Source organism: Panthera pardus, unplaced genomic scaffold (assembly GCF_024362965.1).
Source record: "Panthera pardus isolate Hobbes unplaced genomic scaffold, ASM2436296v1 HiC_scaffold_10, whole genome shotgun sequence".
Taxonomy (NCBI): Eukaryota; Metazoa; Chordata; class Mammalia; order Carnivora; family Felidae; genus Panthera; species Panthera pardus.
Genome location: NW_026526655.1, coordinates 34,192,459 through 34,213,663, shown reverse-complemented (window position 1 = coordinate 34,213,663; position 21,205 = coordinate 34,192,459). Strand labels below are relative to the sequence as shown.

At 36.6% G+C, this 21,205-nt stretch overlaps 1 protein-coding gene across 2 annotated transcripts in view; it reads left to right on the top strand.

Moving 5' to 3' along the window:
* Positions 1-13,243, top strand: part of STRADB (STE20 related adaptor beta) — a 34,997-nt gene extending 21,754 nt beyond the window's left edge. For both annotated transcript variants that reach the window (XM_019439197.2, XM_053906404.1), the window contains exons 4-12: positions 1,510-1,609; positions 5,454-5,575; positions 7,903-8,011; positions 9,038-9,161; positions 10,345-10,516; positions 10,813-10,917; positions 11,064-11,308; positions 11,921-11,963; positions 12,439-13,243. In XM_019439197.2, the coding sequence (XP_019294742.1) occupies positions 1,510-1,609; positions 5,454-5,575; positions 7,903-8,011; positions 9,038-9,161; positions 10,345-10,516; positions 10,813-10,917; positions 11,064-11,308; positions 11,921-11,963; positions 12,439-12,573 (1,155 nt within the window). In that variant the 3' untranslated portion in view covers positions 12,574-13,243. The remainder of the gene's footprint in view (positions 1-1,509; positions 1,610-5,453; positions 5,576-7,902; positions 8,012-9,037; positions 9,162-10,344; positions 10,517-10,812; positions 10,918-11,063; positions 11,309-11,920; positions 11,964-12,438) is intronic.
* The last annotated feature ends 7,962 nt before the right edge of the window (positions 13,244-21,205 follow it).

Below are 21,205 nucleotides of genomic sequence, written 5' to 3'. Positions count from 1 at the left end.
AGGCTTATCACCCCTTTGTAGTTTTCACGCTTTTTTTGAAAATTGAGTCAATGTTTTACTATTTTCATTCTTCTCAGTTTTACTACATCTGCACACTTAATATCCTAGATGTAATTATGTCTGGCCTGTAGCTTTGAACTTATTTAAAACAGTTTTAGAATTCAGCTACTTATTTATAACACATGTGCCCCTTCTATTTTAAAGAAGTCTATTTCCTTAATCAATGAGATGGAAGCAAAGAAAAGGTTGATTAGCCTGATTTTAGTCCATTATCTGGTAACCTATTGCCATTTTTTTTCAAGCAGTGAACTGTAAGCTTCAGTTTATTCTGTGCTCTAGCCTTCCTGACAGGCTTACAGGTTATTACTTTAAAATTAAGAAAAATTGTTGTATGTTTTTCTATCTCTTATTTGTGTTCTTTAAATCTGAGTTTATTTGAAGGTTACCTGTTACAATGAAATAAAATTGATTTATTTAGATTTTTTCCTTTATTAGGATTAATTCTAATTTTAGTCTTTCACTCCTCTTGAACAGTATTCACCTTTATTCATCTTTAGCTGTGAGCTTATAATTATATTTTTTGTGCTCTTTTAGAAGTTTAGGGAACATGTAGAATCAAGGATGTAAAAAGTGGTCAGTACAATTCCTAACACACAGTAATATCATTTCTAATCCCACATTTCCTTATCTCTATCTTGGAGGCAGTAATAAAATTGTTGCCACTTACCAATGCCTGTAAATCCTTCCAAGTGTCTTTTGGAGTACTGTGTCTTTTGGGAGGTCCTCTTTGCTATCATATGACACGAGTGGTATTGGCCTCTTCTCTCTTCTGTGTGCATGTCATTTTCACTGCCACTGGGATCTGGTGCAAACCTAGAACTCTGACCCTAAAGCACCCCCATGAGACCTCATATTGGTATTCGGGAAGTCTGTACCCTATTCTTCCAACTCTTGGGGTTTATTTTTCTTTCTGATCTCCCTTATGATTTATTCAATCTTGTGAAAAACTTCAGCAATTTTAATAGGCTGCAATGTGGAAATTTTTCCTTGAATTGTTAATACCTCCACTAGCTGAGTCAGGTACCTGTATGTGTAATAGATACAACTGGCAACCACTTGAAGCAAGAGTAAAAGTATAGAATATTCTGGACAGGTCCCTGCATTTCTACTCTTGATGTGTTTATTAGATAACCTCAGGAATTAACAGCCATTTCTAGCAATTCCTAAAAGTGCTTACTGGAAATTGTGCAGGAAACTATTCTTTGCTACCTATAAATCTGCTTTTCCCACCCTGTCCTCCTTTACGTGCTGATGGCTTTTTAACTAACCACTTATTAGCAATTGTAAACTCTTCTTAGATTTTGAAACAGTGTCTTAAGCCACCCTCTAGTGCTTTCCTAATGAGCATTGTGTTTGAAACTAAAATATCAGTATTTTATATTAGGGTAGGGGACTAAAATGGGGAACCAAAAAAGTTTATTTTGTTTTCCTCTTTTTAAAACAATGCAGGTTGATGAGCTACCCTTTTCCCAGTTGCCTTCATCCACTAGAGCCAAGGATGTGATCTGTTCCACCAATGTTTCTCACTATGAACTCCAAGTGGAAATTGGTAATTATCCTGAATTGATCCTTCATTGTTAGAAATGAAATTGATGACACAAAGATTATTTTGTGAGTGGGTCTTTTTCTGTTGTCACCTATGTTAATAAGGCTACATGTTAATTGTGTCAGTCAGATGGATCTATTAATTTTATGTCTTCCCTAAAATAGCAGCCCCAATTTTCAAGATTACTTTCTAGAATTTTTACTTTTTCACTCAAGTATTTTTAGAGAAGGAAGACACTAAGTAATCTAAATATTATTTGTGTCTTTATTGTAGGAATCTTCTGATTTTATGTCTATAATTTATACTCGGTATGAAAAATCATGTAAATCTTTTTAGTGACACTCTTTTAACCAAGTTTCTTTTGACTTAAAAACTTATCTAGGGTCATCTTAGTGGCTCAGATTTCAGCTCAGGTCATGATCTCACAGTTCATGAGATTGAGACCCAGGTTGGGCTCCAAACTGGGCATGGAGTCTGCTTAAGATTCTCTCTCTCCCCCTCTGCTGATACCCCTACTCTAGTCACACCTGCATGCACTATCTTTCAAAAACAAAACAAGACATAACAAAAACTTACCTAAAACCCCATTTATAGTAAACACCTTTCTCAGTTAAGTTTGGAACAAGATGAATTATTGTTTATAGCCATATACATGTGAAATTTTTGCGGTGAATATTCAGAAACATCTATTAAACATTGCAAACAGATACTCTGTTAGATGCTAGGGATATAAAACCATGTAAAACACTTGAGGAATCCATATTCTTTCTGGGAAGTTGAACACATAAGATAGCCTTGTTTATGTACTAGAGAGTACTGAAGTAGAGATGTGTTAAGTATTACAGGAACAGAAAAGATGAAACATCTGACCATCCATCTTGACTACTGTGAAAGTCAAGAAAGATCGCAAAAATGAGCTGGATTCTGAAAAATGAGGAAAAGTTTGCTGAATGTTCTAGTCAGGGTTTTTGTTACAAACAACAGAAAACAATCCTGACTAACTTAAGAGAGGAATTTTTTGAACAATATTGCTAACTGACAGAATTATTGGCTAGAGAGATAGACTTGGAAGAAGCTAAGCGAAGCTGCATAACTAGAACCAGAGCCAGGGCCATGGCCTAGGAACAGCCTAGTTAGTGTATTACCTGTTAGAGTACTTATATCCCAGACAGTGGAACCCACTGCAGGAAGTTCTGACTGCCTCTGCTTCTGTTTGTCACTAACTCCATCCTTCAGGTAGCTAAGCATAGGTCATTGATGTTCACATGGCAGGGTCAAGGAAGCCAAGAGCAAATAAGGATCTGACCTTTCCTAAAATAGCACTAGTGGAAAATGCCCCCAAATTAGAATGGACATTCAGATGATGTCAATTCAAAAAAGGTAAAAACAGAATTACTTCAGTAGATGACTGAGGAAGAATGGTTAGAGGGGAACCTAAACAACCCCCCACTTGTTGCCTACAAGAGTAGGCAGTGGTCGGAGACAAATCTAGAAAGGGAGGTTTGGAACACCTGTGAAAGACCTCATATGGTATATTTACAAGTTCAGACTCTCATCCCTCACAACTTACCCACTTCATTGCTCAAAGCATTTAAGCCACAAGTTTGGAATTTATTCCCTCTGTGCTTGAGATACATTGTGGAACAGTGACAATGGTAATAATACCATCTAACAGGCACTGAGCTGAACATTTCATGTGTAGTTTTTCATGTCAGCCTTTTACCACTCCTATTTGGCTGATGAAGATACTGAGGCTCTGAGAATTCAAGTAGCAATCCTACAACTAGTGATTTTAAAGCAAACCTTTCTGACTGGAGGGTCTAAGGTCTCAGGTGCTGCACGGTAGTACTCTTCTAGTGATAAAATGCTGAGTTCTAGAGGGAAAACTGGCAGCAATTCCAGGCAGCAGTCTGGAAGATGTAGATAGTGATTTACAACTGGAAGTATCATCCATATCACCTGAGTCTTTAAAAATTGCAATGCCTATATCCCATCACAGACCTAACAAATCAAAATTTCTGGTGAATTGGACCTAGGTATAGGCTTTTGAAGTAGATCCCCCAGTAATTTGGGAGCATGTCTTAGTTGAGAATGTAGAACATGATAAGGAAGTCACCACATTTGACCAGCAAAGGAGGACAGGACTTGAACTAAGGCAGTCATGCTGACACTGGAGTGAAAGGGATGAATTTGTGGTTAACTTCATTTCAAAGATAAGTGGCAGAATTTGGTGACTGTGGAAAGAGAGAGGAACTAACATTTATTAGATGCCTATTGATAGGTGCCACTCCAGGTGTTTTATATTTTAAAAACTGATGATACCAAATGCTGTTGAGTATGTCAAGCAGCTATAGCTCTTATAGATTGTTTGTGGGATTAAAAATGGTTCATCCACTTTTAAAACCAGTTTTGCAACTTCTTATAAGGTTAAATACACATGACCCAGCAATCCCACTTGCGAGGATCTGCCAAAGAGAAATGAAAGCATATGTCTACTTAAAGAATGTTTTCGCAGCTTAATAGTCACCAAAAACTGAAAACAACCCAAATATTTATCAACTTATGAGTGGATAAATAGTGACTTGTCCATAGTAATGGATTATTACTCAGCAATGAAAGAAGCTATTAAAACAACATGGAACAAACTCAAAAGCATTATGCTAAGTAAAAGAAGCTAGACACAAAAGACTGTACTCTTTATGATACCATTTATGTGACAGAAATGACATCAGTGGTGTAGGAATTGCTGATTGTATCCTGTTGTTTGAATTTGTCATAATTTGTTTATCAGGTCACAATTTAGCCATTATAACAGATATGTAATGGTGTATCATTGTGGTTTTTTATTTGCATTTCTCTATCTTGAGCATCTTTTCATGTGTTTATTGGACATTCCTATATCTTTTTTTGTGGATTGCCTATTTAATCATCTGAATATTTTTATTTATTTAAGATTTTTTTTAAGTTTATTTTGAGAGAGTGTGTGCTCACGAGGGGGAGGGGACAGAGAGAGAGAGAGAGAGAGAGGGAGAATCCCAAGTAGACTCCACTCCACACTGTGAGCATGGAGGCCAACACGGGGCTCGAACCCACAAACCATGAGATTGTGACCTGAGCTGAAATCAAGAGTCAGATGCTTAACCAACTGAGCCACCCAGGCACCTCTGCATATTTGTTGAAATTAAAATACAATTTTTGAAAGAGCAAGCGAGTGAGCACAGAGAAGGGGCAGGTGAAGAGAATCTTAAGCAGGCTCCACACTCAGTGCAGAGCCCGACATAAGGCTCAGTCTCAAGACTGTGAGATCGTAGGGTGCCTGGGTGGCTCAGTCGGTTGAGCATCCAACTTCGGCTCAGGTCACGATCTTGCAGCTCGTGAGTTTGAACCCTGCGTTGGGCTCTGTGCTGACAGCTCGGAGCCTGGAGTCTGCTTTGGATTCTATGTCTCCCTCTCTCTCTGCCCCTAACCCACTCGCATTCTGTCTCCATCTCTCTCAAAAATAAATAAACATTAAAAAAAAATTTTTTTTAAAAGACCGTGAGATCATAACCTGAGCTGAAATCAAGAGTCTGACACTTAACCGAGCCACCCAGACATCCCAAATCTTATGCATATTTTAAAATTTAGTATAAGTTTGTATAGAATTGTAAAAATTCTGTTGGTATAGAGTTGTAAGAATTTTTTATATATACTGGATGTAAGCATAGTTAATACTTTCAGCCAGTGGCTTATCTTTTCGTTTTCTTAACAGTATTTTCTTGAAGAGCAGTTTTAAATTTTGATGTTGTCCAAATTGTCAGTTTTTTTCTTCTTTGGTTACTAACATGAGTTTTACATCTGAATGTAGGAAGAGGATTTGACAACTTGACTTCTATTCATCTTGCCCGGCATACTCCTACAGGAACACTGGTGACTATAAAAATTACAAATCTGGAAAACTGCACTGATGAACGCCTGAAAGCTTTACAGGTAACAAAATGAAAAAAATGATTTATTTAATGTCTATTTGAGGAGATTACATCTGTAAGAATTTTTTTTACCAAATTAATATTTCTTTCTGTTAGAGGAAGTTAGATTTCTTTCTTCTAATGAATATGCAAGTACAGAATTGGAAGGAATACTTGGAATCCAGATCCACAGAAGAACAAATATATTCAAACTTTGGTAATTACTGTAAATTCCTTCAAATGAATATCATATTCAAAATGTTGGTCTGGAGATTTACAATAATCTTAGTCCAATCACAAATAGTCAAATGAGGAAATAGAAAAAACAAAAGCATACAGTTTCCTTTTCATCCAGCTAAGTAAAATTAACTTCTGAATGAATAAATTTTAACAGAATTGCATTTTAGGAATATTATAATACCATTTTCATTGTCACTAATTTTTTTTCAATTTCAAATTAAAAAAATTTTTTCAAATTTATTTGAATTCAAGTTAGTTAACATACAGTGTAGTACTGGTTTCAGGAGTAGAACCCAGTGATTCATCACTTACATATAACATCCAGTGCTCATCCCAATAAGTGCCCTCCTTAAAGCTCATCACCCATTTGGCCCATCTCCACCTACCTCCCCTTCAGCAACCCTCAGTTCTCTATATTTAAGAGTCTCTTATGGTTTGCCTCCCTCTCTGTTTTTATCTTATTTGTCCTTCCCTTCCCCTATGTTCATTTGTTGTGTTTCTTAAATTCCACATATGAATGAAATCATATATTTGTCTTTTTCTGACTGATTTCTTTCACTTATCATAATTCTCTCCAGTTCCATCCACATTGTTGCAAATGACAAGATTTCATTCTTTTTGACTGCCAAGTAGTATTCCATTGTGTGTGTGTGTGTGTGTACCCAGGCACCTCTGCATATTTATTGAAATTAGAATTTTTGAAAGAGCAAGTGTGTGTGTGTGTGTGTGTGTGTATTTATGTATGTATGTTGTGTATATATACATATAAATGTATATATATACACACACACACACCACATCTTCTTTATTCATCAGTCAGACATTTGGGCTCTTTCCATAATTTGGCTATTGTTGAAAGCTCTGCTTTAAGCATTGAGGTGCATGTGCCCCTTCAAATCAGCATTTTTGTATCCTTTGGATAAATAGTAGTGCAATTGCTGGGTCGTAGGGTAGTTCTATTTTTAGTTTTTTGAGGAACTGCCATACTGTTTTCCAGAGTGGCACTAATTTCAAGTTTTTATTTAAATTCTAGTTAGTTAACTAGGGCGCCTGGGCAGCTCAGTCGGTTAAGCATCTGACTTCAGCTCAGGTCATGATCTCACGGTTTGTGGGTTTGAGCCCCGTTCTGGGCTCTGTGCTGACACCTTGGAGCCTGGAGCCTGCTTCAGATTCTGTGTCTCCCTCTCTCTCTTCCTCTCCCCTGCTCGTGCTCTTTCTCTCAAAAATAAATAAGCATTAAAGAACATAAATTCTAGTTAACATATGGTGTCATATTGGTTTCAGGTGTAGAATTTAGTGGTTCATCACTTACATATAACAGCCAGTGCTCATCACAAGTGTCCTCCTTAATGCCCATTGCCCATTTAGCCCACCCCTCCCCTCCATCAACCCTCAGTTCTCTATAGTTAAGAGTCTCTATAGTTGAGAGTTTGTCTCCCTCTTTTTCTTACCCCTTCCCCTATGTTAATGTGCTTTGTTTCTTTAATTCTACATATGAGTGAAATCATATGGTATTTGTCTTTCACTGACTTATTTCACTTAAAATAATACACTTAAGCTCCATCTATGCTGTGTCACTAATCATTTTTGATATAAAGAGGGAAAGCATTTTTTGATATTGTCCTTATTTTTAAAGTATTTACATGTGCACATGTGTATTGCACAGAAAAAAAGATTGAAAGAAATTATGCTGAAATGTTAACAGTGGTTCTCTCTGAGATTTAGTGTTAGAAGTGATTATCTTCACAGTTTTATGTATTTTTAAATGTTTCTGTTTTAAGAACATAGTATAGATGTTGAGAGTATGACCTCAGAAGTCAGACTGAGATCACATCTCACTTCTATTTCTTTTGTTGATTATATGCTCTCGGACAAGTTTTCTAACTTATTTCTATGTTTCTTATTTCCTATTTCTCTCTTGTAAAATAGGAATGATCATATGACATACTTAATGTCTTGTTGGTGAGATTTAAAGAAATGGCAGCACCAAGAACAATGCTTGGTATCAATAAATTCTGCTGAGTGTTAGCTGCCACCTCTACTGTTATTTTCATCACAAGGCAAAAACAAGTTGTTTTAAATGTCTTGTCTCTTGTGTGTTTATCCTAGAAAGCAGTGATTTTGTCCCACTTTTTCCGGCACCCCAATATTACAACCTATTGGACTGTTTTCACTGTTGGCAGCTGGCTTTGGGTTATTTCTCCATTTATGGCCTATGGTAAGAAAACTTGTCTTACATAAAATAACTCAGAGTTTAGCGTGGAAGCCATACTTATAAGGATGAGTGGGATCTTAGATTTATGATTTACTACTTTTAATTTATAAATCTGGTGGCCAATTCTAGATTTCATGATAAATTCCATATCTGGTTCATGTTGACCTGATGATCAATGAAACTACTACTGCTTCTCCAAGAAGTGTGTGCCTTTGAACAAGCTCTCTCTTCCCTTCAGTTCCCTGCCCTTCTGTCAATGGAGAGCCACTATAAGTCTTTAAGCAGAATGTTTTTTCACCTGTGCACACCATCTCTGTCCCTATTTCTCTCATTGTAAACTTACTTTATTATAGTATAAACATCTGTGTGTGTACCTGTCTCCTTTCACTGTACTTCAGCTTCTTGAGGGCAGGATCATGTATGTATTTTTCATTTTGGTGCTCATACAGTTCCTTGCACGAAGTGTTCAATAATTATATTGCACAAATAAACAAATGGATTCTAGAGCTTTTATTTTTATTTTTTATTTTTTAAAATATAATTTATTGTCAAGTTGGCTAACATACAGTGTATACAGTGTGCTCTTGTTTTTGGGGGTAGATTCCCGTGATTCATCGCTCACATAAAACACCTAGTGCTCATCCCAACAAGTGCCGTCCTCAATGCCCATCACCCATTTTCCCCTCTTCCACCCCCCCATCAACCCTCAGTTCTCTGTATTTAAGAGTTAGAGCTTTGATCTTTAGGATAACTTTGATGAATTGCCTCTGGGTCTAAAAATATATAAATACAGTATTTTTTTAAGTAATACTGAAAATTGCTAATTCTCTTTTCTAATCTCTAGAGTATCATTAGAAAAGTCTTTTTAAAGATTCTTGAAGGAAAACTACCTTTGCATAGGAAAGTAGGTAGACTCTAAAACAGGTGTGTGTGTGTGTGTGTGTGTGTATTTATAGTTGAAAAGAACATTTAAAACATAGCTAGAAGCAAAACCAATGTTCAGTTAAAGATTTCAGGTGTTTCTTTCAGGTTCAGCAAGTCAGCTCTTGAAGACTTACTTTCCTGAAGGAATGAGTGAAACTTTAATAAGAAACATTCTCTTTGGAGCAGTGAGAGGGTTGAGCTATCTGCACCAAAATGGCTGCATTCACAGGTATTTATTTATTTGTATTTTACAGAATGAAATCATTTAAGGAGCTTTTAGGAAGGAGCAGTTGAGTGTTAGGAGAGATAGGAAACTCATAAGTGAAAATTGAGAGAGGAAGGGGCCAGTAGTAGTAAATGCTTATTACATTTTATGGTCACTCACCAAAAATGTTCAGACCACATCCTCTTTGCCAAATGCTGTGCTTAGTGTTCTGGTGGAGAGCCTTTCCTCGTGGAGTATAAACTCTATGTAATGGGATCCTTGTTGTCTCTTTTGTTTTTCTTAAGCATATAAAGAGCTGCTTTATCTGCTTTATAGCTCTATGTCATATTTACAAATTTATGTACAAATTGGAACTAAACCTTTCGTTAATTTCTTAAATATGTTGTAGCACTTTAAGATTATCATACTAAGTATCAATTCTCTTGTTTTTAAACTATAGATGCAGAACTAATTGACTGAACATTAAAAACAATGCTGTTTTAAGATATACTGGGACATTTTTCTTTTTAAATTATTTTTAAAGTTCGTTTCAGTCTCTTTAAAGCTTGTTTTCTTACTATTCATTTTTAGGAACATTCTGGTTAACTATGAGTTCTAACAGACCGTATTCTAATTAATCAAGGTTTTACTACACTTAACCAGACTCCCTTAGTTTCCAAATTCAGTATTTTACTGAACAAGGCTCTTTTATAATTTATTTGAAAAAAGAAATTTTTATGTTAAGACATATATTTATAAATGATGTTAATACCAGGGGAGGCTGCCTTTTATTGGATAATGCTGCATTTAACTTTATATTCTAACTCTATGCTTCAAATATTACTTGATTTTTTTAGACTTCTCCTTGGGTATTTTACAGCAGTATCCTAAAATAGTGAAATTAGTAATGTGATTCCATTCCAAGTTTGAAAAAAAATATTATCACTTCCAAACATGTAGCTGTCAGTTGTATTTTCCCTTGTTCTAATGCTATATTAAATAGTTGAAAGGATTCCTAATTCCCTGAATATTTTATATGTGTGTATGTATATATGTATATGTGTGTGTATAAGCACACTTACATATAAGCGTGCTGTTTTATAAAGAGTATTTAATTTCCAAGAGAATACATGGATTTGTTCTGACCAGATTTTTATTCTTCATTGGCCAATTTCCTAGTATTTAGGATTGTTTCTTTTTGTTCTAGGAGTATTAAAGCCAGCCATATCCTCATTTCTGGTGATGGCCTAGTGACCCTCTCTGGCCTGTCCCACCTGCATAGTTTGGTTAAGCATGGACAGAGGCATAGGGCTGTGTATGATTTCCCACAGTTCAGCACATCAGTGCAGCCGTGGCTGAGCCCAGAACTACTGAGACAGGTCAGGTGTGGCCTTTGCATTGGGTTGTCTGTGCATCTTGAGTGTCTTCTGAGCTTGACTAAAGGACAATTGTGCCCTTAGATTTGGCTTGGTGAATGGCCTACTGCAAGACTTTTCCTCTTTCTTGTCAAAATTATTGTTAGGGATTTTAAAATGTATATACCATATATTAGGTATATCTTGATTTCTCACCTAATGAGTTTTTTTCATTATTCAACATCCTTTCTCAAAAAAACACAGATATATAACTTTTTATTTTATTTTCACTAAAGGACTTCAAATTAATTGTTCTACAGGATTTACATGGATATAATGTAAAGTCAGATATTTACAGTGTTGGGATTACAGCATGTGAATTGGCCAGTGGGAAGGTACCTTTCCAGGACATGCATAGGACTCAGGTAAATGCTACTAAAATCCCAAACTAATTTCCCTTCATAAGATCCCTTATATTCTAGATAATTTCTGTTAAAATGTCTGTTAGAATCTTTATTATTGTTTTAACATTTTCCCTGAAAAGGGTGAAAGAAACTTTTCTTTCTTTTAGATGTTGTTACAGAAGCTGAAAGGTCCTCCTTACAGCCCATTGGATGTCAGTATCTTCCCTCAATCAGAATCCAGAATGAAGAATTCCCGATCAGGTGTAGACTCTGGGATTGGAGAAAGTGTACTTGTCTCCAGTGGAACTCAAACAGTAAATAGTGACAGATTGCAAACTCCATCCTCAAAAACTTTCTCTCCTGCCTTCTTTAGCTTGGTACAGCTCTGTTTGCAACAAGATCCTGAGAAAAGGTAATATTGGCCACTTCTAAATAGCATCAAACTTACATGTTTTATTTTTTATAGAAGCTTTTCAAGTCTCTTTTCTCAATCTTTTGATCAAAAAACTATAATCTAGAAAATATCAAAACTAAAAACAAATAGAGGCAATGAGCAAATGGGAATAATACTGAAGTCAGAAGACTTGGGCTCCAATCTCAGCTGTATCATTTCCTAAGTCACCTTGTAAAAATCAGTTCATCTTTCCGGACATTAATTACTGTATTTATGTTAATACATTTTAGAAAGCTCCAAGCAGTACAAAAATGTTGTTTCTGTGTAACAATAGTGTAAATTATTACATAACTATACATTAATGTTAGTACTTTAAGATGTGTCTTATCTTTTTTAGCCCCGTAATGCCTAGCACACTTCCTTATAACTAGTAAGTGCCCCATAAATGTTCTCTCTCAATTCTTTCCATTAGTCAAGGTTAAAGTTAAGAATTGGGCTTCCTGATATTTTTCTTTTTTTAGTATTGAGTTTTATAGCTCTGAATCTAATTTCTAATACTTTTTTACACCTAAAAATACACAGTCTAATACGACGTTCTATTTTTTTTTATAACATTAAAAAAAATATCAGACCATCTGCAAGCAGTTTATTGTCCCATGTGTTCTTCAAACAGGTAAGCTGATATATCTTCTGTTGTCTAGATATTTTTAGTTACTATTAAAAATTCATTTAATCTTGTTAGCTTAAGGGGACAATTTGGTAACCGAGATTCTTAATAATGACTTTCTTACCAAAGTAAAGTTAAAAATACGAAAACTTTTGTAGTAGTTCAATTATAGGCTTTCTAAAATATTTCCATTTTGCAAAACAAAATGAATAAAAACCAGAATGTCATTAAATGTTACTATACCCTCAGCTTATATTTTGATTAATTTAGAGACAGTTTTTTATACTGGCTAGAAATGATGAAGGGGAAAAATAATTCTGATAAAGATCAGTTTATTTGGTTATGACTTCTTCCTGTTTTCAGATGATCAAAGGCATTATTAGTGAAAATACCTAAAAAATATTTTAAACACTTAACATGACTTTTTAAAAAATCATTTATTGCTGACATATGTACCAATAGCTTTGAGTTTCTTTAACAGATGAAAGAAGAAAGCCAGGACTCAATACTTACACTGTTGCCTCCTAAGCCATCAATAGCACTGTCTCCAGTGTCACGTTGGACTGAGCCGGAATGTGATTTTCCTGATGAAAAAGACTCAAACTGGGAATTCTAGGGCTGCCAAATCCTGTATGTCCTAGATACTTGACACTTTCTCTCTGCTACTTTTCTTCTGTATTGCTAGGTACAAATACTAGAATTATACTTGAAAATACCATTGTTGCACTGGAGAATCTATTGTTTAAAACCACTCTGTTCAAAGAAGCATGAGTTTATATCCTTTTTGGTTAACTCACAGTTCTATTACAACTCCAGAAAAACTTCAGAATTATGAATCTAGTTACATTTAGTGTCCTCTGTTCTCATTTTTTTCCCCAAGCTGTGACTAATTCCTCTTCTTGATCTTTGAATTTAAGTTTTGAGCCATTTAATTTTTTCAGCATTTTGTTGCCCTCAGGGGAATGAGCCCTCAGAGGACAGTGCTTCCAAGTACACTTTTTACTTCCAGATTCTCTAGCCTTTTTGATCAGCTATTGTTAGACCAACAGGCTAGTTTATCCTGGCATCAAAACCCTTTTTTGGTAGAAGGGAAAATGTTTATACTTCCCATATTATTCTGTTAAATATCAAACTGAGCCTCACTCACATTAAATGATAAAGAAGTTGTAATTTGTGCTGTTTTTTTTCATTTTTAAGAGGCTAAAGTGACACTTTTCTACTTATGTAAGTTATAGATCCTAAATTCATGCACCCTGTGGGAGCTCAATAAAGATTTATTAAATTGAGTTTATGGTTTTATTTTTCTTTGTGATTTGACAAAACTAAAACACAGATTCTAACTTGTGTTGCCAAGGGAAGCCCCTAGATTATTTACATAATGTAAAGAATTGGAGACGACCTCGTATTTATTCAATGAGGCAGAAGATGTTCTGACCCTTTATAGGACTATTCTTGCTGCAGTAGGGGATACAACATTTAAGGGCATAGAGATCTTAATTAATGGTTTTACCTTATTAGCAAAAAAGAGATGTATCTCAAGGAGTATTTGGTACTCCTTGTGGTAAATTGGGACCTACCTTAGTTAATGGATTTTCTTAAAATAATTTTTACTGTAATGCTAAATAAGATTAAGATGATTGTCTTAAGACTAAAGAATTAAAACAATGAGACAAATAATGTAAAAATGAATAGACAATTTGAAACACAAACCTTTTTAGGTTTATTGGCCAGATCACCTCAAGAATGTTTAGGTTACTCCATCAAGTAAGCCATGAAGACCTGCCAAGGTAGAGGAGGGAAAGGAGATGAGTACCAGTTGAGGCCCTGAGATCACCGGTAGTTGTGGGGGCTATAGGTTATTCCACTAACCTCCTCCTGTTTCCTCTAGGTAAGAGAGGCTCACAGGAACTATAGAGGAGGTTCTGAATCTGGGTGGAGAGTTGATGTTAGTGCAAGAGATGGAATCTGGAAGCCCTGAAGCAGTGCCTCTCAGATCTCCTGTGAGTGTATCAGAGTTCTCCAAGAAACAAAAACTAATAGGATATTTATTATAAGGAATTGGTTACACTATCATGGAGACTAACAAGTCCCAAGATCTGCAAGGTGAATGGGCAACCTAGAGACCCAGAAAAATTAATGATGCAGTTCCAGTTCAAAGACTGGTTGGCTGAAGACCCAGGAAGAGCTGATGTTTCAGAGTCCACAGGCAGGAAAAAGCTGATGCCCTGTTTGAAGGCAGTTAGGCAGAAGGAATGATCTCTTATTCAGGGTAGGGTCAGCCTAGTCAACCTTTTTGTTCTGTTCAGGTCTTCAACTGATGAGGCCCACCCACATCAAGAGGGCAATCTTCTTTATTCAGTCTACAGATTTAGATGCCAATTTCATCAAAAAAACTCCCTCACAGAAATACCCAGAGTAGTGTTTGACCAAATAAATGGGCACCCTGTGGCCCAGTCAAATTGACAGATAAAATTAGTCATCATAATAGATATTGATAGCATCACCCTGAGATCACTTGCCTTAAATTTTGCACCATAGACTCCTTGCTGTATTAATTTTCTATCTCTGATATAACAAATTACCACAAACTTAGTGGCATAAAATATTATAAACTTATTATCTTACAGTTCTAGAAGTCAGAAATGTCAAATGGGTTGGCAGGGCTACATTCCTTTTAGGGGCCATAGGGAGAAATCTGCCTTTTCCAACTTCTAGCAACTACCTGCCTGCCTTTGCCTCACGAACCAGCATTATTTGGCTTCTGTTCAGTGATCACCTCTGACTGACCCTTCTGCCTGTCTCTTTTGAGGGCTCTTGTGATTGTATTGGGCCTACTCAGAAAATCCAAGATAATCTCCCCCCATCTCAAGATTCTTAATCACAGCTTCAAAGTCCCTTTTGCCATGTAAGGTAAAATACAGGTTCCTGAGATTAAGATGTTGGTATGTTTAGGATGGGGACAGGGGAGTCATCATTCTACCTTGGTGTCTAATGTCTTACATGTCTAATCTCATCTTGGTGTCTGCTTTCTGAAGAACCAAACTAGTACAGTCACCTTAGTTAAAATGCCTTCCTATGATCTTCTATAGTACTTTCCCCAAACAGCACTTACACAACTCTGTATTTGTATATTTATGTCCCCAGTAGACTGTGGACTCCTTGAGAATATGGTCTTATTCACTAGTATATTCCTAGTGTTTAGCCAAGTGTTTGGCATATTGTAGACATTTAATATTTAAGGAATTCTTCCTTGAATAAAGGATAAGAGGGTTTTTTGTTTTTAAAAAAGACTTGAAAAAATTTGAGAGATGTCTATAATTTTGATTTCTATTGAAATTTTTGACTCTTGGTATGTTACAGTATTGCCATTATAAGTTCAATGAGGTAAAGGGATTTCAGTTTCATTTAGTAAATAGTTCCTTTATTACAGGCCAGGTCAGTACTATTGGTCAATTGTCAGCTCTCAAATCCATTTATTCACTCTTCCCCTGCTGTGCTTCATTGGGAATAATATTTCCTCACACTCGTACTCTCTGGTTTCCAAGGAGGCAGGAGTGGCAGATCAGAGCATAAGAGGAGACAGAAGAAATGTGGTATTTCTCACCTTTTGTCCCACTTCTCTGTTTCTTGTGGTGTCTCTGGTAGCAGGTGTATCTTCTTTGTCTTTTGGCTTTAGGACTCTGGTAACACCACTTCTTGCTGTCAATTCCATCTGATGGTATCATTTCCTGCTCTTGCTAATCTTTGGATTGCTTCACCATCTCTTTTGGTTTCTTAGCCTTGGTTCCATCACCCATGAAACCAGTTCCCTGTGTTCCTTCTACTTGAAAGATCCAGAGTTACTTTCCCAGTTTCATGCTGATTGATACACATACTAACAGCCTTGAGGATAACTAGAAATTCTTGGTCTCACCCCCCCCCCCCCCGCCCAAAATTACTAACTTGATTATACCATTGAGTGATCAAGAATCTATTTTCTATTAGCCAATTCTATTTAAGCCCCATAGCCTTTATGATTTGTTAGAAAAAATTGAAACTGACAAAAATTCTATAAATTGAAGTTTTTCTCAAGAGTGAACCAAAGTTTGACAAGATCCAAATATTGTATTGGAGCCTGGGAAGATGGTTGAGTACGAAGAGCCTAAATTCAGCTTGTCCCATGGATACATATGGATAATAGCCACATCAGTATAACCCAGAAAACAACCCAAAGACTGGTAGAACAAGCTTTCCACAGTTAATTGCATAGAGGAGGCCACAAGGAAAAATGTAGGAGGGGCAGAGATGGGGTCATTACCCAAACTCTTGGTGAGACTAACCACAAAAGAAAGGGACTCCACAAGCACAGAGAAAGGAGAGGACCAACCACACAGCAGGCCCCCCAGACAGTGATGAATCACCTCAACATCTGACTTTGAAAACCAATGGGGCTTAACTTCACAAGTTTTTACAATCAGCAGGGCTTACCTCCTGGTACTTTGGAGATCTTAGGGCTTAGCTCTAGAAGAGCCAGGGAGCAATAGGGACACCTTAGCAAAAAGCCCTGCCGAGAAACAGCATAGAAGTAGCAGTTTGAAAAGTACCTGGGTACACAGCAAAAAGATTTGTTTACTAATCTCAGAACATGTGCTGAAGGGTTAGGGATCTTTAGGAGAGTTGTTCAAGAACAAAAGAGCTGACAGGAGCCATTTCTCTACTGCCCCCCAGCTTAGATCACTGGACACTTGCAGGAAACAGCATGACCAATCTCCACCTAGCTTGCTAACACACCACACTCTACCTGTGCTTTCTCCTGTGGCTCCACCCCATCCAATCTGTCCCACTTACCAAGAGTCCCTTCAAAGTGGCTCCTGTGATTTCACATCCTGCAAGCAGCCCCCACAGTGACCAGTGCCACTCCAAAGTAATGACAGAGAATTTTAAAGCAGCAAGAGAAAAGAAAACAGCTACATACAAGGGAAACTTCATAAGGGTATCTACTGATTTATCAGCAGAAACTTTGAATATATAATATGCCACTCCTGGTCTGCTAAGTGCTGAAAGGAAAAAAAACCTGCAACCAAAAATACTCTACCCAGCAAGATTATCACTCAGAATAGGAGAGATCAGGAATTTCCCAAAAGTTAAAGGAATTGTCACCACTAAGCCAGCCTTGTAAGAAATGTTAAAGGGAATTAATCTTTCAGTGGAAAGAAAAACTATAAACATGAGTAAGAAAATTAGAAAAGGAAAAAATTCCACAGGCACATACAAACATAATAAAGGTAGATAAATCACATAAATCACTTATAAGACCAGTAGGGAGGACTTTTGGCAAAGATGGCAGAGTAGAAGGGCCCTAAACTCACCTGTGCTGTGTATATAACCAGATAACACATCAGTGTAACCCAGAAAATGACTCAAAGACTGGAAGAATAAACTCCAGAACTAAATGTAGAGAAGAGGCCACATTGAAGAAGGTAGAAAGGGTAGAGACATGGAGGGGAGCTAAACCCTGCAGATCTGGCTGCCAGAAGGAGAGATATACAGGTGCAGACAAGGGCACAAAACAAACTATCAAATCAGGGAGGCTGCACAGCAAAGACAAATCACCGTAGAATTTGGCTTTGAAGACTAGAGGGCCAAATTTTGTGAATTCTTACAACCAGCAAGACTTAAAACCTGCAACTTTAAGAATCAGCAAACTTGGCAGAGGCAGTAAGATGGCAGAGTAGTAAGGGGACCCTGAGTTTGTCTCATTCCTGAAACACAGCTATATCAGCATCAAACCATTTTGAACACACAGGTAATTGACCTGAGGATTAATGCAACAACCTGTATAATTTGAGAGATCTTGGCAGATGAAGCAATTACCCCTAGAGAAAGAACAGGAATAAATGGCCAGGGATTTAATCAACAAAGATGTAAGTAAGATGTATAAACTAGAATTGAAAACCACAATTATAAGAATACCAGCTGGGGTTGAAAAAAAGCATAGAAGACACCAGAGAATCCTTTTCTGCAGAGATAAATGAACTAAAATCTAGTCAGGCCAAAATGTAAAATGCTGTAATTGAGATACAGTCTCAAATGGATTCCATGATGGCTTGGATAGACAAAGCAGACCAGCAAATCAGTGATATAGAAGATAATATTATGGAAAATAATGAAGCTGAAAAAAAGAGGGGATACAATGGCAAAAGGTAATGATACAAGACTTAGATAAATCAGTGACTATTAAAGAGGAACCATTCATGTAACAGAGTTCCAGAAGATGAAAAGAGAAAGGGACAGAAGGTTTTTATAGCTGAAAACTTCCCTAAACTGGAGGACACAGACACCAAAATTCAAAAAGTACAGGGAACTCCTGTTAATTTCAACAAAAAACCAACAATTGCCAAGGCATATCATAGTCAAATTCACAAAATACACAGACAAGGAAAGTATCCTGAAAGCAACAAGGGAAAAAAAGTCTTTAACCTCCAAAGGAAGACAGATCAGGTTCACAACAAATCCGTCCACAGAAGCCTGGCAGGCCAAAAAGGAGTGGTAGGATAGGGGCGCCTGTGTGACTGGGTTGGTTAAGTATCTGATTCTTGACTTTGGCTTGGGTCATCTCAGAGCTCGTGGGTTTGAGTCCCACATTGGGCTCTATACTGGCAGCGTGGAACCTGTTTGGGATTCTCTCTCTCTCTGCCCCTCCCCAGGTCTCATGCTCATACTTTCTCTCTCTTAACATAAACTTAAAAAAAAAAAAAGAATGGAGTGGCAGGATATATTTAATGTGGTGAACGGGAAAAATATACAGCCAAGAATTCTTTATCCAGCAAGGCCACTATTCAGAAGAGAAGGAGAAATAAAGAGCTTCTCAGACAAAATCTAAAGGAGTTCATGACCACTAAACCAGCCCTGCAAGAAATTTTAAGGGGGAGTCTTTGGAGAAAAAACAAGACCAAAAGGCCAAAAGCAACAAAGACTAGAAAGGATCAGAGAACATCACCAGAAACACCAACTCTACAGGCAACACAATGGCACTAAATTCATATCTTTCAATAATCACTCTGAATGTAAATGGACTGATTGCTCCAATAAAAAGACATAGGGTATCAGAATGGATAAAAAAGAAAGATCCATCTATATGTTGCCTACAAGAGACTCATTTTAGACCTAAAGACATCTGCAGATTGAAAGTGAGGAAATGGAGAACCAACATTCATGCTAATATATGTCAAAAGAAAGCTAGGGTAGCCATACTTAGGCAAACTAGAATTTAAAGCAAAGAGTGTAACAACAGATGAAGGGCATTATATCATAATTAAGGGGTCTATCCACCAAGATCTAACAACTGTAAATATTTATGCCCCCAAGACAGAGGCACCCAAATATATAAACCAATTAATCACAAATATAAAAAACTTATTCATAACAATACAATAATAGTAGGGGACTTTAACACCCCAATTACAACAATGAACAGATTAAGCATAAAATCAAAAACAATGGCTCTGAATGACACACCAGACTTGACGGACTTCACAGATATATTCAGAACATTTCATCCTAAAGCAGCAGAATACACATTCTTCTCTAGTGCACAAGAAATATTATCCAGAATAGATCACATACTGGGTCACAAATCAGCCCTCAACAAATACAAAAACATTGGATCATACTGTGCGTATTTTCAGACCACAATGCTATGAAACTTGAAATCAATCACAAGAAAAAATTTGCAAAGACCACAAATATTTGGAGGATAAAGAACATCCTACTAAAAAAAAAAAGAAAAAGAGGGAGAGTGCCAAACCATAAGAGACTCTTAAAAACTGAGAATAAACTGAGGGTTGATGGGGGGTGGGAGGGAGGAGAAGGTGGGTGATGGGCATTGAAGAGGGCACCTGTTAGGATGAGCACTGGGTGTTGTATGAAAACCAATTTGACAATAAATTTCATATTAAAAAAATTAATGGGTTAACCAAAAATTTAAAAGAGGAAATTAAAAAGTACATGGAAGCCAATGAAAATGAAAACATGACAGTCCAAAACCTTTGGGATGCAGCAAAGGTGGTCATGAGAGGGAGGCATATAGCAATCCAGGCCTTCCTAAAGAAGGAAGAAATGTCTCAAATACACAACCTAGCCTTACACCTAAAGGAGCTGGAAAAAGAACAGCAAATAAAGCCTGAAGCTAGCAGAAGAAGAGAAACAATAAAGATTAGAGGAGAAATCAATGATACTGAAATTAAAAAAAAAAAAAAAAAAAGAACAATGAAACTAGGAGCTGGATCTTTGAAAGAATTAACAAAATTGATAAACCTCTAGCCAGATTTATCAAAAAGAAAAAGGAAAGGACCCAAATAAATAAAATCATGAATGAAAGAGGAGAGATCACAACGCCACAGAAATACAAGCAATAATAAGAGAATATTGTGAGCAATTACATGCGAACAACATGGGCAATCTGGAAGAAATGGATAAATACCTAGAACATATAAACTACCAAAACTGAAACAGGAAGAAATAGAAAATTTTAACAGACCCATAACCTGTAAAGAAATTGAATCAGTGATCAAAAATCTCCCAACAAACAAGTGTCCAGGGCCAGATAGAATTCTACCAAACATTTAAAGAAGAGTTAATAACTATTCTTTTGCAGCTGTTCCAAAAAATAGAAATGAAAGGAAAACTTATAAAATCATTATATGAGGCTAGCATTACCTTGATGTCAAAATGAGACAGACCCCACTAAAAAGGAGCATTACAGACCAATTTCCCTGATGAACATGGATGCAAAAATTCTCCACAAATTATTAGCAAATCAAATCCAACAATACATTAAAAAAAATTTTCACCATGATCAAGTGGGATTTATTCCTGGGCTTCAGGGTTGGTTCAATATCCACAAATAAATCAGTGTGATACATCACTTTCTTTAATAAAAGAAAGGATAAGGACCACATGATCCTCTCAATAGATGCAGGAAAAGCACTTGACAAAATACAGCATCCTTTCTTGATAAAAACCCTCAAGAAAGTAGGGGTAGGAGGAACATATCTCAACATCATAAAGACCATATATGGAAGACAAACAGCTAATATCATCCTTAATGGGGAAGAACTGAGAGCTTTCCTCCTTAGATCAGGCACATGACAGGGATGTCCACTGTCACCACAGTTGTTCAACACAGTACTGGAAGTCCTAGCTCCAGCAATCAGACAACAAAGAGAAATAAGAAATAAGAAAAAAGACATACAAACTGGCAAGGAAGA